The sequence below is a fragment of the Rasamsonia byssochlamydoides genome (assembly GCF_041956645.1).
Source record: "Rasamsonia byssochlamydoides strain NRRL 3658 unplaced genomic scaffold VTN77scaffold_34, whole genome shotgun sequence".
NCBI lineage: Eukaryota > Fungi > Ascomycota > Eurotiomycetes > Eurotiales > Trichocomaceae > Rasamsonia > Rasamsonia byssochlamydoides.
Window position 1 is genome coordinate 33623 of NW_027192417.1, and position 19864 is coordinate 53486.

At 50.8% G+C, this 19864-nt stretch overlaps 6 protein-coding genes across 6 annotated transcripts; 2 read left to right on the plus strand and 4 right to left on the minus strand.

Moving 5' to 3' along the window:
• Positions 1-24: 24 nt before the first annotated feature.
• VTN77DRAFT_4807 (uncharacterized protein) lies at positions 25-1846 on the minus strand (the record flags this gene model as incomplete). Its single annotated transcript, XM_069420907.1, has 6 exons — positions 25-283; positions 343-720; positions 777-1070; positions 1126-1408; positions 1490-1582; positions 1639-1846. 6 exons carry the CDS (start codon positions 1844-1846, stop codon positions 25-27), a joined length of 1515 nt encoding a protein of 504 aa, XP_069277374.1.
• Positions 1847-2947: 1101 nt separating this feature from the next.
• VTN77DRAFT_4808 (uncharacterized protein) lies at positions 2948-7422 on the plus strand (the record flags this gene model as incomplete). The annotated part of the gene is made up of 10 exons (XM_069420908.1): positions 2948-3101; positions 3176-3361; positions 3412-3495; positions 3548-3865; positions 3919-4262; positions 4342-4512; positions 4575-4920; positions 4980-5560; positions 5618-7325; positions 7394-7422. 10 exons carry the CDS (start codon positions 2948-2950, stop codon positions 7420-7422), a joined length of 3921 nt encoding a protein of 1306 aa, XP_069277375.1.
• A 618-nt stretch (positions 7423-8040) lies between these two features.
• On the minus strand, positions 8041-8862 carry VTN77DRAFT_4809 (uncharacterized protein; the record flags this gene model as incomplete). The annotated part of the gene is made up of 1 exon (XM_069420909.1): positions 8041-8862. The coding sequence occupies one exon, from the start codon at positions 8860-8862 to the stop codon at positions 8041-8043; it is 822 nt and encodes a 273-aa protein (XP_069277376.1).
• Positions 8863-9727: 865 nt separating this feature from the next.
• On the minus strand, positions 9728-11244 carry VTN77DRAFT_4810 (uncharacterized protein; the record flags this gene model as incomplete). The annotated part of the gene is made up of 4 exons (XM_069420911.1): positions 9728-9849; positions 9961-10064; positions 10126-10311; positions 10745-11244. 4 exons carry the CDS (start codon positions 11242-11244, stop codon positions 9728-9730), a joined length of 912 nt encoding a protein of 303 aa, XP_069277377.1.
• A 1900-nt stretch (positions 11245-13144) lies between these two features.
• On the plus strand, positions 13145-14860 carry VTN77DRAFT_4811 (uncharacterized protein; the record flags this gene model as incomplete). Its single annotated transcript, XM_069420912.1, has 1 exon — positions 13145-14860. One exon carries the CDS (start codon positions 13145-13147, stop codon positions 14858-14860), a length of 1716 nt encoding a protein of 571 aa, XP_069277378.1.
• Positions 14861-17077: 2217 nt separating this feature from the next.
• Positions 17078-17710, minus strand: VTN77DRAFT_4812 (uncharacterized protein; the record flags this gene model as incomplete). Its single annotated transcript, XM_069420913.1, has 2 exons — positions 17078-17382; positions 17467-17710. The coding sequence occupies 2 exons, from the start codon at positions 17708-17710 to the stop codon at positions 17078-17080; spliced, it is 549 nt and encodes a 182-aa protein (XP_069277379.1).
• Between the last annotated feature and the right edge of the window lie 2154 nt (positions 17711-19864).

Here is a 19864-nt window from a genome sequence, read left to right on the forward strand (position 1 = left end):
TGTGGATCAAATCTGCCCATCTATCTATATTTTCACTTCCGTGATGGTCTCCACAGTTGAATTATTATTCCCAGTCTCTTTCTCGTTGATGTAGACCACTTCTGCTTCTGCGTCCGGTTGCTTGACCTTGGTTGGAGGGAACTGCTTTGAGAACCACAGAATGACTGGGATCCCCACCAGATAGATCCCCCATAACGCCGCGTTGACTTTGTACCCGGATTTGTATTTTGGAGCTTCGCTGGCGGGGTACGCGTACAGGGGTACCCATGCGTTGAAGACGTAGCTGTCCGTTTCCCGGTTAGCGTGGACAGAAAAGGTACTGTCATGGATAGATCGACTCACCCCATCGTGTTGAGCCACCCCAGCAGGATGGCTCGCTCTTCCGCGCTGTGTCCACAGAGTTCGTTGCCCCAGGCGAAAAGCAGCGCGCCCGTGCCCACCGGTGCAAAGGTCAGGAACCACGCAAAGTATTTCAGCCCGAACGGGATCTCCCACACCGCAAGCAGAATCCCGCCAAGCAAGCCCAGGGCTGCTCCGGTCATGATGATGGGCCATCGTACGCCCAGCGCGTCGGAGACAATGGCGTAGACCAAAGCCATCACAATCTCAATCGCATAGCCTCCCGACGGAATGACGTTGACTTGGGCCACGGAGTAGATCCCCAATGCGCTGAGCCAGAGGTTCATGTACGAGGCGATGTGCAGTGCTAACACGTACGAACTGATTCGAGAACAGTCAACAGATTGATATGACAAGCAACATCGGAGAGAACTTACACGTATGGGACGACAAACACCCACATCGGCCAATGGGTGAGGACATCACGGAGCTTCCGCCAGTTGATGCCGCTGGCTTTGGCACGGCCATACCGGTCCATCCGCGCCTGGGCAACCTGTCGATCGACCTCCTTGAGATAGAAGGCACGCGAGTTGGCTGGCGCATCTGGAATCAGCCAGAAGCCCAGAACGGCAATGGGCAGCGAGATGATGCCATCGAAGATGAACAGCCACCGCCACCCTTTGAGGCCTGCCGTGCCATTCATCCCGTTGTAGATGCCTGCTTGGAGGAACCTGCGTCTTTTAGTGTTCATTCAGTGACAACATGGCGACGATAACAATGGCTTACCCGCTGAACATTTGCGCTGCAGCGCTGCTCTGTTGAAAGATAACGGATCGCTTCCCTAGTTCCTGCGGCGTATACCAATTGCCCAGCAGAGTCATCATACCGGGGTAGGCCGATGCCTCACAGATGCCGACCAAGAATCGAACCGCGTAGACGGTTTTGGCGTTGGGCGCGGCCGCCATGCACATCACCAGCCCGCCCCAGATGACCTCGAGCAGGGGAAGCCATCGCGAGGGACGAACCCGCATCTGGACAAACTGGGAAGGCAGGGTTCCAATGATGTAGCCTAGATAAGTATTAGTCTCGTCAGCACTCTGATCGGAGTCAGGCATCGGAGTCAGGCATCGGAGTCCTGCTGCTAGCTTACCGATGGTCCAGTACGTCGTCATCCAGTTCAATTGGTTGCCGTACAGACCGAGGTCTTCCTTCATGCCACTCACATAGGCATTGGTGATGTTGGCTGGCACGAGAAAGGTCAGCAGCAGCACACAGCTAGGCAACAAATGGAAGACACACTCGAATCGAGGTACATGACAAAATAGTAGAAACAGGCCCAGATCAAGTAGAAAGAATCCAGCTTCCTGACCAGGCGATGCTCCTCATGGCTCTTGTCATCGAGAGAATCCCACAGCAGACCCAGAATGCGCTTTCTCAGCGACGGTCTCTTGCGTGGAGCATCTTGCTGGATGGCGGGATCCGACTGAGCAGGATCGATGGCGGCCATCGTCGTGACCTACTCCGTGTATTCTCTCGAGTTGAGATCGACAACGTGGTTGAACCAGGAGCCCTTCTAGAGGGTCTTGGATATATATATATATATATATATAAGGAGAGATCTGACGAGTTCATCTGGATGTTCGCGAATTTTGCATTCTTATTTGGCGATGAAGCCGCTCGAGGTTCATTCTAGTGCCGGCTACGTTTGCCATACGCCGCCATGGTTGTGAAATTAGTTTCACGGCATTTGCTTGCCGCATCACACCAGGATAGTTTAGCCACGCGTAGACTGGCATGTGTATAAGATGGCGTGCATCTGGTCCACAAGCACGTTATCGCCGATGTGGAGCAAAATTGGGGTAACTCCGAACGGAAGCCACGTTGTTGGCATCGTTATTGGAGCCTCGATACGGACTTCCTTCCACTCTCTCCTGTAGAAAATAATATAAATAATATTATCCCGGCATTCTGGTTTGAGTTTTTCTTCTAGGGCTGACGGCAAATTTCACGCTTAACTCTTACTTATTTTACTGTTACAGGAAATTTCTTTCCATTTAATGCTTTGGCAGCTGGTTATGCGATGGTTACTAACCCTAACCATACTAAATTCGTAACTGATAAGACTGCGAAGATAATCACCACATTAAAATGTTATCGCCAGAGATACCTCTCACGGAGTTTACCTACCTAATACTTGCTAGTTCGGGCATGGTTAATTATTAATACGGTTATACTTTGATACCGGAAACCTTCCGATGTCAACCACGCAAACCCCGCTTCCCCACCTTCGATATCGTCTTCTTGCCGGTGTTATTATCATCACTAGACTACTGACGGAGTAAATATACTGACTTGGGAAAGATTTCGCCATTTGATCGGGCGATTAGCACACAGGACTAGACCGTGCAGGTCTCACCGTTCACTGTCCGATAGAATTATACTCCATCGACCTGTTCCTGTATGGATCTTGAACTGCGTCTTGATTCTAGACTCATTAAACACGAAATAAATATTACTCCATTGGCCAGGAAGTTTTAAGCTTTTCCAATGCTTCGGTTCCGTTCGATAGAATTGCCTGTTTAGGTGACAGGTCATAGTTAGATCTTACATGCAGCAGCCCGATCAGAATCTTTTATTTTTATCTTTTGTCTATTTTATTCAATTGGAAAAGAATACAGCTGTCGATCTGTCGATCTCGTTTCGCCATCTGCTGAAAATGGCCAGTAATAATAATGGCAACCGCGGCATCCGAATCGCAATAGGCAAGCAATCCATATAACAAGATACCTGCACCATATGTGGAGATTAGATTGTTCATTCTAACCTCTATCACCAGATCGAGGAGGCACCTTTTGCGACGTCATCGCCCAGATCCCAGGTCGAGAGGATCTCGTCTTCAAACTCCTCTCCGTCGATCCGAACAACTACCGAGATGCGCCCACTGAGGCCATTCGACGAGTATTGCAAGTTGTGGAAGGTCGAGAGATTCCGGTGGGAGAGAAATTGGATGCTTCCGCGATTGGTAAGACAGGCACCTTCGCATCTGAAGATAAATGCTGAATAAGGACGTAGAGTCGTGTCGGATCGGCACTACGGTGGCCACGAATGCCCTGCTCGAGCACAAGGGCCAGCGATTTGCGCTCTTGACTACCAAAGGTATGTTTTATTCTCGTGCCTATATATGTGGGCTATACTCATCATGTGACAGGCCTCAAAGACCTGTGCGAGATTGGCGACCAGTCCCGCCCTCACCTCTTCGACCTCAACATCCGCAAGCCCAAGGTGCTCTTCGACAGCGTTGTCGAGGTTGAAGAGAGGGTGACGATCGAGAACTACGAGCTGGACCCTTATCCGCATCCCGAGTTCGATGCGAGTGACCCTGCCCTCGTCAAGACAGACAGCGGAGAGGTCATCCGCATCCTCCAGCCTTTGGATGTCGACTCCACGAGAGCGTCTCTCCAACGGCTGCGCCGGGAAGGATTCACTTCTGTCGCCATTTGTTTTATGCACTCGCATATTTTCCCGGGTAAGTCACCTCTAGTCTACCAGTCGATGTACTTAGTCTGATTGGCTATTCAGATCACGAACGGCTAGCTGGCCAACTCGCGAAAGAAGAAGGCTTTGATTCCATTTCCCTTTCGTCCGAGATCAGTCCCCGCATCAAGATCCTCCAAAGAGCGACTGCCGTCTGTACCGATGCGTATCTCTCGCCCATCGTCCGCGCCTACGTGGACAGCTTCCTCGATGGCTTCGCTGTGCCCCCGCAGCGAGTCGACTTCATCGCTTCCGACGGCGGGCTGAGAAAGGCACACAAGTACAGCGGAAACGCAGCACTGCTGAGCGGGCCGGCTGGTGGAGTGGTGGGCGTCGCCCGTTCGTGTTATGATCCCAAGGACCCGAAAGCTCTGATCGGCTTCGACATGGTATGATGGTGGCCATTGCCTACTTCTTACTCTTACTATTATCTCTTATCCTGCTTGTGGAAGCTCACTCTTGGTTCAGGGTGGCACGAGCACCGATGTGTCCCGCTACGACGGCAAATTCGATCATATCACCGAAACGACCATTGCTGGTCGCAAGATCTCGACGCCCATGCTGAATATCAACACGGTTGCAGCGGGTGGCGGTTCCATGCTATTTGTGCGGAATGGACTGCTAGTTGTTGGTCCGGAAGTAAGTGATGTCCTAGAATCTGTAGTGAATTTTTTTTCTTTTCGTCTGGCTAACTCCAACAGAGCGCCGGTGCACACCCCGGTCCAGCATGTTACAGAAAAGGCGGCCCTCTGACCATCACCGATGCCAACCTATTTCTCGGCCGTCTGGTCGTGTCGTCGTTCCCATCGATATTCGGAGAGAAGGCCAACGAGCCGCTGGATACGGAGATCGTCGCGAAGAAGTTCGCAGAACTCACTGAGCAGATCAACGCGGAGTCACAGGTCCAATTCACTCCGGAACAGGTCGCTCATGGGTTTATCAAAGTCGCCAACGAGAGCATGTGTCGGCCAATCCGGAACGCGACAGAGGCCCGTGGATTTGCAACCTATGACCACAATCTCGTCAGCTTTGGCGGAGCAGGCGGGCGTATGTGCAGATCAGTCGTAAAGCCATAGTATATCCTTGCTAACGGAGTGTGACTGCAGAACACGCATGCGCTATTGCGTCCAATCTCGGCATCCGGAGGATCCTGATTCACAGATACTCGTCTCTCCTTTCTGCCTACGGAATCAGTCTGGCAGAAATCACATCCGAAGTCACCGAGCCGTCGTCTCTGACGTTGTCGGCTGAGGCAATGCCGCAGATCCGCGAACGGGAAAACTACCTGAAATCGAAACTGGAGAACGACCTGCGCAGCCAGGACATCGTCCAAGACGCGATCGAGTTCCAGACCTTCCTGAACTTGCAGTACAAGGGCATGGACACGAGTCTCAGCGTGGAAGAGCCAGCGGACGGGGACTACAGCGCCGCGTTCACGGAGCAGCATCTGCGAGAGTTTGCGTTCAAGACGAACCGGGACATCGTGGTAGACAGTATCCGAGTCCGCGGCACTGCGAAGAGGACGGTTGACGAAGAGGGTCTTTCCATCTCTGAGGAGCTCGAGACAGCGAGACGGCAGAAGATCGTCCCAGAGCCCAAATCGTCGCAGAAGGTGTTCTTGGATGATGCGTGGGAGACGGTGCCAATTTACGGCCTCGAGTCGATGAAGACGGGATCTTATATACGGGTTTGTCGAACTGGACTTGAAGGTTATACTTGGTAGTTAAAAGGCTAACTGTCTCAGGGCCCTGCCATCATCACAGACGAAACGCAAACGATCCTAATTGAAAAAGGCTACGAATGCTTCCTGACCTCACGGCACATCGTCATCGACCAACACGCAGACGAAAATCGACTGCCCGAGGTCAATGCGGAGAAAATCAACCCCGTCCAGCTGTCCTGTTTCGCCAACCGATTCATGTCCATCGCCGAACAGATGGGTAACACGCTCCAGCGAACGTCCATCAGCACCAGCATCAAGGAGCGGCTGGACTTTTCCTGCGCCATCTTCTCGCCGGACGGCGGCCTGGTCGCCAATGCTCCCCACATCCCCATCCACCTGGGCAGCATGCAGTTTGCCATCCAATATCAGCACCGTTTGTGGAGAGATAAGCTCAAGCCCGGTGACGTCCTCCTCACCAACCACCCCGAAGCGGGCGGCACCCATCTGCCCGATCTGACGGTCGTTACCCCGGCCTTCTATGGCGACGAACTGATCTTCTACGTCGCGTCGCGGGGCCATCACACTGACATCGGCGGGATCGGGATCACCAGCATGGTCCCGGACTCCAAGGAGCTCTGGCAGGAGGGGATGGCGGTCAAGTCGATGAAGATCGTCAGCGGCGGGGTGTTCCTAGAAGACGAAGTCCGCAACCTCTTCAACCGGGTAGCCGAGTACCCCGGGTGCAGCGCGACGCGGCGGCTCAACGATAACATCTCCGATCTGAAGGCCAAGATCTCTGCCAACCAGCGCGGAATCACGCTAATCAACCGGCTTTGCGAGGAGTTCACTCTGCCGGTGGTCCACCTGTACATGCGCGGGATCCAGGAAAACGCCGAGCTGGCGATCCGGGAGCTCTTCCGGAAGATGTACAAGAAGACAGGGGGCAAGCCGCTGCGGGCTGTGGACTGGTTTGATGATGGCACCCCCGTACAGGTCGAGATCACCATCGACGGGGATGCAGGGACGGCCGTGTTCGACTTCGAGGGCACGGGCCCGCAGACGTACGGCAACATGAACATGCCTGTGTCCATCACACACTCGGCCATCATCTACGTACTGCGCTGTCTCGTCGACATGGACATCCCGCTCAACCAGGGCTGTCTCAATCCATGCACAATCCGCATTCCGCCCGGGTCGATCCTCAACCCGTCGCCGACGGTGGCCATCTGCGGGTCAACGATCTCGAGTCAGCGGGTGACGGACGTGATTCTGAAGGCGTTCGGCGCTGCTGCAGCAAGCCAGGGCTGCGCCAACAGCCTAGGCTGGGGCATGGGCGGGAAGGACCCGCGGACAGGCGAGGTGACGCCGGGCTGGAACTACGGCGAGACGGTAGGCGGGGGCAGCGGAGCGGGACCGACCTGGCACGGGGCGCACGGCGTCAACGTGCACTCGACCAATACGCGGGCCACCGATCCGGAGGTGATCGAGAAGCGCACGCCGGTGATCGTCCGCCGCGACGAGATCAACCGGGGGACGGGGGGTCGGGGGCTCTACAACGGCGGCGACGGCGTGACGCGGGAGATCGAGGCGCGGATCCCGCTGAAATTCAGCGTGCTGTCGGAGCGACGAGTCTACAGTCCGTACGGCCTGGAGGGGGGTGAGCCAGGGAGCGTGGGCAAGAACTTTGTCTTTAAAAAGAACGCAGAGGGCGTGATGGAGAAGATCAACATTGGCGCGAAGGCAGTCATCGAGCTGAACGCGGGCGATTACATCCAGATCAATTCGCCGGGTAGGTCTCCTCTTATATCACTTGTTATTGTTTCTTCGTCAGCACGCTAATTTATTTGCAATTTACAGGCGGCGGCGGATGGGGCAAGCCCTCCTGAAACGGTCTCCAACAGCCTTGAGAATGATATCCGACCTACGCCCTGGATCAAGTAAGGAGGAAGTATATACTGTACTGTACATACAAAGGTATTCGAAGGTAAATAACTGAATAACGGCGAGGAATATGAGGAAAGAGGAAGAAGCAATGCAGCTATAATAAAGCTACGCTCTGTACTGTACCTAGATCAGATCTGATTAGATTAGATTAGATGTATATGGAGTTAGCAGATCACAAACTGCATAAATAGCAAGAAGCCCTTTATTTGACTTTTTTTTTCTTTTCCTTTTTTTTTTGCTTTTCTATTTTTTTCTCTGGCAAAATAAAAAGTGTAATGTACTGGCGTAATAAAGCAACTCAAAAAAATTTCATATTGCATAACACATAATTCATGCTGCATTGCTCTGATTGTTCCGTTCGGCAGGCTTGCTGCTCGCTCCAGCTAGCTATAATACACTCGACTCATATCACATTGTAACTCATCCAATCAAACAAACAAACAATGACAAATGCTAGAGACAATAAACAAAAAAAGCTAGAACAATCACAAATACTGGAAGGATAACAGATGCTAGACAACAGCAAATGCTAGATAAACACAAATGCCGTTAACCTGCCGCTACTTCCGCACAGCAACCAAAAACAACCGCGGATACCTCAGCAGCACAGTCCCATCGACAGAGGACTGAGGGTAGACCTTCCTCAGCCGCTCCAAATACGCGCGGAGAAACGCCTCCCTCTCATCCGCCTCCAGCGGATCAATAAACGGGCGCAACCCCGTGCCCTTAACCCACTCGACAATCGCCTCATGGCTGTCCAGCACATGGTAGTAAAACGTATGCCAGACATTGACGCTGGAACAAAACGGCTTGATCGCGTCGTACAGCTCGCGCGGCGATTCGAAGGGCGGCAAGCCCGGCTTTAGCTGGCGCAGGGTCGCGCTCCACGGCTGGCCTTCCTCAGCGGCCGTCTCGCGCATGGCTGCGTGCGACGGCTCCGTGAAGTTGTCTGGGACTTGGAACGCGAACACCCCGCCGGGCTGCTGCGTCTGGATCAGGTCGGTGATGATCCTGATGCGGTCGCCTGGCGGGAGCCATTGGAAGACGGCGTTGGAGAAGAAGAGATCAACAGGGTCGGACTCTTCTGGTCGGTACGAGTTCAGGTCTGCCAGCGTGAACTCGATGTCTGGCAGAGCGGCGCGCGCCTTGGCGATCATGTCTGGAGATGAATCCATGCCTGTGATGCGGGCGTTTGGGTACTGTGCCACCAGCACGGCGGTCGAGTTGCCTGGTCCGCAGCCTAGGTCGACGACCCGTCGGGGCGACTGCAGAGGGACCTGGGCGAGCAGGTCGCGCGCTGGACGCGTTCTCTCTGCGGCGAATTTCAGGTACTGCTCGGCACTCCAGTCCTTGGCTGCGCGGGAGGTCGACTGGGACAGCATCCTTGCTCGTGGTGATTGGTTCAGAAGTAAACGCCCAAAGAATCCCACTCTGTTGACAGTGATGTTTTGCCTCGACAGATGGCGGGGTAATAATAATAATGACGAGGCAGGGAAGGCACTCATGGCGAAGACAAAAAGATTGAGATGCCTAGCTGATGTAGTGGGCAGCCTGGATATATAGTTAACTTAGCAGACTCGTCAAGATCCTCCTCTTCATGTCGCATATACAGTACAGAGTACAGTATGATAAAGTGTAAATGGCACGTGCGTACACCAATAAGAAAAGTGCCGATATCGGAATATCAACCGAGAGATCGCTCCGAAAATGACCTCGTCATATATGGCTTCCTCCGATAAGAAGGAAGTAAGCAGGCGACTGATTGAACTTTCTTAGAGGAAATCGTGATCATATATTCCTAATCTTAGTAATTGATTATTATTGGCATTTCTGCTGCTGCTATTGCCTATTGGTTCCGAACAAGCCCGGAGTTCTCCGCGCGGGGCCCCGCCATTCCGCTCGCTATCGCAGAAATGCCCGACTAGGATTAGCGTCCGCCAGCGACAAGTAAGCAAGCAATGTTGCGCGGCGGAAATCGGAGAAGGTACACGTATGTACTGTACATAGATACAGTAATACAGGCTTGAAAGCAAAAATATCTAGTGGACAAAGTAGATATCACCCTCATTCAGAAAAAAAAAACAAGAAAAGAAACGAAATGGCTCCCGCAACCTCATAGCAAAAACTAAAGCTCAATCCCGAACTCATCATCGTCCAAGGAACATGGGAAAGAAATGTCGCAATTGCGCAACTTATCTGGTAGTATATAGAATAAATCGTAATTCCTGCATTTTTAAAACAAGTGAATCAGTCTACCGGGATATTATATTCATCGTTGTATGCACCAACCTGCAGCTTCTCAGAGAGAGAATGTTCCAGCTCACCGTCAAACGTCAGCTTGGCCAATTTCTCCTTCGCCTTCTGGAGCTCTAGGATATTCTAGAAAAAAAAGATTAACTCCAGGTACCTTTTACCGCGTGGAAGAAAAAAGTACAGACCTGCTCAACTGTATGTTCCGTCTCGTATCGAATGACGGTTACCTCGCTCGTCTGGCCCAATCGTAAAGCTCTTCCGATAGCCTGCTCCTTGACAGAGGCACTGCGGCTCGACGATATGGATACGGTTTGCGGCGGTCAAGTTCAACCTAACAGGATCTGTCAACGAAGATTGTTCAAAGTCGCTAGCAGATCGTTGTAAGCGTCTACCCCACTGCGCCTATTCCGTATGTCATGAGCAGAATGGTTACTTCACGAGATTTTTGAAACTCATTAAACCGGTTCGATCTCTCTGCATAGCTGACTTCGCCATCGACGCGGACGAACCGGAGTTGTTGATCGTTCAGTAGCCGTTCCAAGATATCGAGTGTTTTGGTCCAGCATGAAAAGACGATACTGCGAGCGACCCTAGTCAGTATAGGCTCCATAGATACTGAACATCCAGTGTCTTGCCTTTACATACCTCTTAGAATTCTGAGCATGCTGCATTAGATTTTCCACCACTTTTAACAACTTGGTGAAGAAAGCAAAATCGTGCACAGATAAATCAACGGGTGACTGTGCTCGAGATAGACTGCTGCTGGAATAAATCGTTGGTGTTGTTGTTGTTGCTGTCCGCGCCGGACTCTCTCTTTTTGTGGTATTCTGTCCGAATCCGCACAATGATCATACTCAATTCCAGTTTCATCTTTCACTAACTTCAGAAATTTCTTGGCCCCCCTTTCCTCTCTCTGACGAATGAATCTCACACCAGCTTCTTGGTGGCTTTGGAAAAACCGACGTTAGCTACACAGATGCACACGTGTGCGTATAGGACTCCTGAACTCACCTGAGGAGAGGTGTGAGAAGCATCTGCGTAGATGGGAGATGAGCACCTGAGTTGACGACATCCAATTCATCTAGGATTTTTTCCACTTCTCTAGACACAGCCTCTTTGGACAGCTTCACAGGACAACGAGGCTTGATAAACTGGATCAGGTTGATTGCTACTCCTGGCGTCTTGTAATAATGAGGGTTCTCATATTGGATTCCTGGGTCAACGACAGCCGGGTCTTGGAGGACACATTTCATCCGTTTTAGCCTGGAACCCACCAAGTTGAAGTGCCCTCGGCTGCCGTAGAGATTGACTGAGACATTCAAGATTGCGGATTTTTTGTTATTATGTCTTTGGCTGGTTCCTTGAATGACTGCTTGAAAACGCATGTGTTCCACATCTTCAATGGACCTGAGAGCACGAGTGGTAGCATTGTCGAGGATGGCAAAGTACGTCCCCTGTGGAACTTGCAAGGCGTAGTAAAAATCCTTTGCTACGACGGAAACCCGGAGCATCAAAAGGACATCGAGAGGTATGTCCAGGACAAGGCGGACGGAATTCGCAAGAAGTTCGATCTAGACCCCGAGTTTACATCTCAGATGACGTCCAAGAGTCACGGCTGCTGCAAAAGGTCTGCCGCTCTCATAGCCTCTGCGCGTCTTTGAGTTTATCCATCTGACACTAGTGCACCGGGTATGTTTCTGTATGCAAAGCTGATCATGGAAAATCTCTTAGGCCAAAATACTCTCCGTGACTTTAAGAGGGAGCTTGAGCCGCATGTATTTCCGGATGGTCTTGGTGAAGCGTAAGTGCATATGAGGCGTCTTAGACTACCCTGCTGTGCTGACGTTACATCATTGTGGTGTGTATGTAGTTATGCGCGAGTTGTCTCTACTGTGCTTGTTACTGTTACTGAAAGGAAACGGGAAATTGCATCAAGAATAATCGGGTGGGTGGTTTGCGCAAAGAGACCCCTCAAATGGCGCGAAATTCAAGCCACCTTCTTCATCGACTTGCAAAAGAATTCAGTGGCATATGAGGATGACAGGCTTAGAGAGGGCTGCAAATGGTTCTGTGGCTCCCTGGTGAATTTATACCCAGCCACATGTGAACCAGCAACAGAAGCCACCGTTGACCTAGTACATGAGACGGCACGGGGGTATGAATGTAACCAACCTCTCCAGGAGAAAGATTGCTAATACTTCGAAAGTTACCTCGTCCGCGCTAAGCTTATAAAACTTTCCATTCAGAACGCTGAGATGGCCATCTTCTGCACACGCTATTTGCTTTCAGATCAATTCAACGCCATGCTTCAAACAGACCAGATCCAGCGACATGCCATGTCGAGATATTATGCCTTGCAGGACTACGCAACTTTAAATCTTTTCAGTCATTTGGTCTCCGCCGCAGAAGACACCTCACTCAGTGGTCATGATGCTCTTGGACAACTTCTGGAACTAATAAATTCCTTTCTTAAGACCTATGGCAATTCATCTAACCTCAGGGAGTACCTCAGTGATGGAAAGGCTACTGATTTGACCAACTTTGCTCGCCGCTTACCAAAGGATCTGAGGACGATATCTGCGTTATTTGACCTTGAGTGGAGGTCGTCGCGTCTGAGAGAAGTTATCGAAGATCTCAGAGATAAGAGGGGATTACGGCAAGCCGATGAAATATTACTTCAGCATGTCTACGGTTTGAAGCGCTACAAGTGTCCTCGGATCTGGTGTGAGGAATTCTCAAGAGGCTTCGACGTGAAAGGAGAGCGAGATAAGCATGTGAATAAACACGATAGGCCTTTTCGCTGTGTGCATGAACATTGTCCCTGCCACGAATTAGGATTCGACACGGAGAGGATTTTGCAGCAGCATGTTTCCCGATCGCATCCTTCAGATGACTGCGAAAGACTACAGTTTCCTGGGCCTCCTAAAGCAAAAAAAGATACCATATGTTTGGCTGCGGCGAGAGGCGATACTGCGGTAGTCAAACGTTTCCTCGAGGCAGGGGCAGATGTCCACCAGACATCCACGCCAAGAGGTGTGATGACCCCTCTGCTGCTGGCTGCTAAGAATGGTCATATTGAAGTATGCAAGATACTATTGAAAAATGGGGCGGATGTCAATTTCTTGGGGTCAGCAAGGAATACTAGTCAAAGACGGTCCGCGTTACACGCAGCAATAGAAGAAGGACAGGAGGAGACAGTTCGATATTTGCTAACTGTGGGGGGGAATCTTACCAGATCAACAAATTCTACCTGGTTTGGATGGTCTGTACAGCGCAGCAGAGCGTGGCCACTGGCAGATATTTAAAATGTTGCTTGAAACCGGGAAATCGGACACACACCGTTGTCGGTGTTCGTTATTGCAAAAATTATTCATGATGGGAGTTAAACAGGGTGACCACAGAATTGTGGAAATGCTTCTCAGAGAGCCTGATCTAGATGTCGAGGCCAGGGATGAGAATGGCAACACTGCGCTTCACATTGCTACAGCAAACGAAGATAACACGATCATGAGGTTGCTGATAACAAGTGACAGAGTCGACCTGGATTCGAGGAACTCAGCTGGAGAGTCCCTATTATATATTGCAGTCTGTAAAGGGCAAGATGCTCTTGTCAAGTTACTGCTTGATACTGGCAGAGTCAACTTGGATTTCAAGAGCTCTTCTGGGGAGTCCCTAATATATATTGCAGCCCGTGACGGAAAAGATGGCATCGTCAAATTACTACTTGATACTGGCAGAGTCGATCGGGATTTCAAGAGCCCTTTTGGGGAGTCCCTATTACACATTGCAGCTCGTGAAGGACAGGAAAAAATTGTCAAACTATTGCTTGACACTGGAAGAGTCGATCCAGATTCAAAGAACATATTTAATGAAACTCTGTTATATATTGCAGCTCGCGCAGGGCATAAAAGTCTCGTCAAACTACTCCTTGAAAGTGGCAACGTTGACCCTGTTTCGGAAACTGACTCTGGCGATACTCCACTGCACTGTGCAGCTTATGAGGGTCATGAAGAAATTGTTGAAATGCTGCTTTCAACTAACAAAGTCGAGCCTGATTCTAAGGATGCTAATGGTGATAGCCCTTTACACTGTGCAGTCCGCGGCGGGCACATCAAAGTCGTCAAACTGCTCCTTGGAACAGGCAAAGTTGACCCGGAGGCCAAAAACAAACGTGGCGAGACCGCATTCGACTGTGCAGTTCGTCAAAGGAATAAGGTCATCCTCAATACCTTTCCCAGTACTGGCAACATTGAGTCAATTTCCAATAATACACGTGGGGAACCCTTGCTTCACCACGCCCACGATGCACTCTGGGACCCGAGAAATTTGCCCGCTTCGCGGGTGCGATGGGGCTTTGATTGGTATGCTATACTCCACTATAGGATACGGAAGCAACTGGATGTTGAACTTGTTCACACTCTCGCCCATACCAGTGTTGTGCACTGCGTGAGATTTATCCGCGACGGAAGATATATAGCGACCGGTGGCAACCGATCTGCCCAAATCTTCGACGTTGTCACTGGCGAAAATGTGGCCACGCTTTATGATTTCTACGGAGAAACCGATGACGAAGACGACGATTTCCGGAGCGTCTGCTTCAGTCCTGATGGAAAATACCTTGCAACGGGCTCCGCAGACAGGCTGCTTAGAGTCTGGGATACTGCCACTGAGACCGTCCACCTGGTGTTCAGCGGACACGAAGCAGAGGTCAATTCGGCCGACTTTAGTGACAGCGGGCGTTATATTGTGTCTGGGAGTAATGACAGGACCGTAAGGCTCTGGGACGTCTCAGAGAGAATCTTGCACTTGTTCAGGGTAGACGAGGCTGTCACGACTGTGGCCATGTCTCCTGACGGCAAGTACATCGCAGCTTGCTCTGCAGGCCAGAATGGGTGGATCTGGGATCCCTCAACATTTCGCCTTCTCTGTCGTCTTGAGGATCCTACCGGTCAGTACAGTATTGTCCACTCTCTCAGATTCATGCCAAACAGTGTCGACCTTATTGGGGCCAGCCTTGATAAAACCAAGTTATGGAATCTTCACAAAAGGGAATCTTCAGTGAGGTACATGTGCAAGTGCATACAGACGTTTGAAGGTCATCAGGATTTTGGAACCAACAACGGGTGATCTAATTATGGTACTCCATGACCATAACGATGCAGTGTTTTCCGTTGATTCTAGCCCTACAGATAGGCTGTTCGCTACTGCAGGTGGTGATAGGTGTGTGAGGATCTGGAGATACTCCAGTCTATCGTAAAGTACAGCCTTAACTACTGGCGTTGCTGGAACAATATAAAGAGGCGCCTTCACAGGAGAAGCCAATTTGGGAGCCCTCACTGGGCGCTTACCAGGAAACTAACACAAGTTGCTTATCCAGATTTATCCTGTCATTAGTTTTAGAAGGGACCCTTTCACCTTAGCTCAACCAACTCTGAAAACTATTATTATTTATTATTATTACTTGATTTGGACGGCGGGATTATACAACTGATATACGGAAGAAGCAAGTCCAAGTTTCGCACATATTAGTAGGGTTAGGCTTAGGGTTAGGGCCAGCACACTATGATGTAATGATATAACTATACGAGCTACTGGGCCAGCTGACCAACCACAGTCAAGAATCAAGAACACCTCCCGTATTTAGCGCAGTTTACGGTCTAAAAACAGGAACAGGATGCACCTGTGAACTTTTATTATACCGAAAGATAGATATATAGATAGATAGACCCAAATATATATGCAAATGCAAAGGAATCAATATGCTGTTGGCGGGCTACACTTAAAATAGTTCAGATCCAGCCAAGAAGTTGGTGTCATGGCGCGTCTTTTGGCCGAATTTGCAACAATAATATATTTTAAATTAATATCAGATCTACATTTCATAGCCAAGCTAGGAGGCTATAAAACAAGCAACAATCGCTACATTTCTTTTTTTTTCTTGACGTCATAAGAAAAACCAGAACCCTCCTTCTTCCATCCTTGCCCCCCCTGGGTGTAAAAAAACGCCTTGAATGTAAAAATTATAGAAAATGGAATCTCGAAAAGTCGTCATGGATAGATACATGTCATCTCATGTAGTGTTCTACGCCCTGCTCAGGCTCTCGTCCCGATCTGCTTTCGTCTGGCCGTACTTAGCGAGACGGGTCTTAGAAATGGCGATAAAGCCGGTCGTGTCGACAGGACTGAAGTCCTCCAGGCTGTCCATGCTGCTCTCCTCGGCGCTGTACAGCTTCTCGGTTTCGCTGAAGCGGCCGAGGATGCTGACGGAGCGCTTGTAGTCGCGCAGCCGGATGGTGCCGTTGACTATCTCCTGGCTGGCAATGACGCTCTTCTCGATGAACTCCCGCTAGAGCAGCTTGGACGTTGAAGGTAATGAGCTGGTCGCGCAGCGCGCGCACCTCGCGGTCCATGACCAGACCAGACCCTCCAGGTCGACGTGAGCGACGCGCAGGATGGTCATGACGGGGGACTCGATGCTGGGCCTAAGTCTTGCGAGAAGGGTCACAAACTCGAATTCGGACTTCGGAAACTCAGGCTGTTCTCGGACCTTCCTTCTCACATGAGGTGGAAAGGACATGTAGAAGAGGTGTAGCGAGAACTGATTGGCATCGCGGGCGTATCGTCGCCAAGCGCAATCTTCTTTTGCAACCACCTCCACAGGAAGGAGTTAGGAGATTCGCCATCGCGAGGCTTGGCTGTAAGGAGGCGTTCCCAAGCGTCAATCTTCGCAGGGTCTCCAAGCTGGCTCTTCTCCTTGGTCATAGTGGAAGAGTGCAGGAAACTCAGCAAGAAAATGTGAGAAAAAAGTCTAGACAGAAGTCAATTGAGAGGATCAGGAGGAGAGAAAGTTTGTAGTGAAAGTAAAGATCGAATTTAGCGATGAATTCAGCAGGCTGTCTTGTTGGGGAGGCTTTAAAAAAAATCTCCAACAAGGAAGCTGCTCCGCTTATCAGTCCGTTATCTTTTGCCGCTTCAATAATAATAACTTAAAGATCAATTCATTCTAAATAGCAATTGAGGATAGGATTGGATGACACGCAACACCAAGGATCGACAATGAATACAATATTACTGTGAAACATTTTATTATAGTACCATAAGGGTCACATTGTCATATAAATTTGAAGGGAAAAAGAAATCTTATACCAGTCATTGTCTGAGTATATATATAATTGAAGCTAGACTCTGCACTCTCCATAACACACTCTACCTTTTTACTAAGTGTTATATTTTTTGCACAGTAGTGCATGCAGCTATATATCCAATCGAGCAGAGCAGAGCAGAGCAGAACAGATAAAAAGTCACAGCCAGACCAATTTTCTTCCTTCCTTCGAAAGAACAAGTTCAAGTCTCAACAGCCTTCGCCCTCAACCCCACAATCCTCCCCTCGACAACATCCAGCGCCAGAACCCAGTATTCCACCCGACTCTTGCCCACCTCCACGCGGTACACCTTGACATCGATACCGGACTGGTCGACGTTGCTTGTCGACGCGTCTGAGGCGACGGCAGCGGTGCGCACCGCCCGCAGCACGGCGACGTACTGGTTCTTGGGATCCCAGGCGTCGGGCGAGAGGGTCTCTATGGACCCGGAGTCGAAGAGGTCTGATGCGGCGGATGGAGAGCCGGTGATGAGGGACGCGAATTGTTCTGTTTGAGACGAGAAAAAAATTTCAGTTAGAATGAAGAGTCTTCCTGTGGCTTTTTTTTTCCCAGCGAGGATGAGAGACTCACCAGGCCCCGGCCATACCCCCCTCACAGCACCCTCCCACCTCAACGCAACCGGCTCAAACGGCTCGTCCGTCTCCGAGATGTAGTATGTGTCCACCAGCTTCAGCACATCAGGCACCCGCACGCCGGTCTCGACGGTCTCGGTTCTGATAGTCTTCGACTGCGTCCGAACCTGGTTGCTGAGGCCCGCGTCGCGCTGGGCGTTGGCCTTGTCCAAAAAGGCCATGTAGTCCGCGTCGGAGGCCATGTTTCTATTCGCGGCGGCGAAGGACCGTGTCTTCTCGTTCTGTGGAGCCGCAAGGAAAGTACCCGTGTGTGGTTTAAATGTCCTGTTAGGAGTTAATAAGCTGGAATGGCGAAAAGGACTTCGTCGTGGTGAAGGCGGCGGTGTTATTGGCACATGCGCGCGTGTTGTGTGCCTGATCGCGGGGAACAGAAGCCGCAAATCGTTGATGACGCAATGGGTCAGCATCACCAGCTGCGATCTGGCCCGCAGCGGTCGACCCCTCTGGCTGCAAAAACGAGAATGGAGGTTCAATTAAATTGATACACTGGGTAGGAAAAACGGTGGGGCGTTGATGCATGTAATATTGCCAAGTTTCAGGTTTTAAAACCAGCGGATACAATCTGGTACCAACTAGAATACGCTGACTGTACGACTACCGTTTCTTACATCGAAGTACTCCGTGGACTACACAGAAATGCGACTTAAAAGTTATCATAATTGCCCTCAGCTACGTAATCTAGGAACATCAGAAAACTTGTACGCCTATTGCTTTTCAATTCTTTTTTACGCCGAGCATGACTGAAAGAAAAGGTATTTTGATTCATTTTAATCCAGGAAAATCATGCATCGCGCTACACCGACCCAATATCTCCACAAGTAGAAGAAGGAACAAATTAAGCAGAGGTAACAAGATCCTTCTTGAGCGTACCCATGAAAGCACGCTTCTCGGCCGGCGTCTGGAAGGCACCGTGACCGAACTTGGAGGAGGTGTCGATCCATTTGAGCTCGACCTTCTCGGTGGCTCTCCGGCTGGTCTGGGGGAAGAGAGACTTGCGCAGAGTCATGACTCGCTTCTTCACACCGGGAACGGAACCCTTGAGGAGGATGAAGTCGTTCTTGACTTCACCGTAGCGGACGAAACCACCCATACTAGATGATCGGTTAGTAACCATCACGAAATAAAGAAAAATAGAAGGGTACATACGGAGTGATCTGCTTCTTGGCAATGTCGAAGTCGGTAGAAGCGTTGCCCTCGTCCGAACCCTTGCCAATACGGTAGATCTTGTGGTTGGTCGAAGTACGGTGGTGGTAACCCAGCTGACCGGCACGGGCAACGGTCCACTGGACGTGGTTAGGGTGCCAGGCACCGATACAAGCGACCTTGCGGAGACCCTTGTGCGTCTTGCGAGGCAGCTTCTTGGTACCCCAACGGGCAGTGACACCGTTAAAACCGTGACCCTTGGTAACGGCAATGACATCGATCATCTCGTCCTGCTCGAAGATGGTGTCGATATCGATGGTCTTCTCAAACAGGTTGTGGGCGAAGTCGACCTTCTCGGCGACAGTGCCACCGTTGATCTGGATCTCCATCAAGTGGGCCTTCTTCTGCTTGAGCGGGGTCTTGCGGATCTGGGTGTGAGCCAGCAGACGGACGACAGTGCAGTACTTCTTGATGCGCTCAAGCTCGCGGGTGATAGGAGCGCCGCCCTGCTCAGCGTGCTTCTTGGCGTACTTGGTGAAGGCCTTCTTCTTGCTCTTGTACCAGTTCTTGTAGAAGCGCCTCTTGACCTCGTCGCTCAGGTGCTCAGCCCAAACAGTGGTGAGCGAGCGGAGACCGCGAGGGGTCTCAATGTAGCCGACGACACCAACAGCGACCATCTAAGGGATGTCAGCGATCCGAGCCACACACACACACAATCACATAGGGCAACAAAAACGTGTTTTCGCATACCGGAGGAGTCTCAATGACGGTGACGGCCTCGACGATCTCCTTCTTGTGCATCTTGGCGCCAGGACGGTCGAGGTCACGGACGATGGTGGTCATACCGGCCTTGTAGCCCATGGCGGCCGTCAGGTGGACGGGCTTCTTGGGGTCATCCTTGGGGAAGCTGTTGCGAAGACATTCTCAGTATACGCGACCTTCAACGCTGGCAGGAAAGTTGATTGACTGACCTCTTGACCTTTCCACGGTGTCTCGAGGCCCGCTTGCGCGGCAGGAAGGCAAGAGAGCCTGTATAACAGCAGATCAGTCAACCGCACACAAAAAACGACCGAACATCCAAGCAATTTTCAGGAGGATCGGTTAGGAGGACGAACCGTGCCGAGGCGCTTCGAACTTCCGGTGACTCCTACAGAGGAGATCAAAGTCAGCAATCACATCTGAGAAACAAAAAG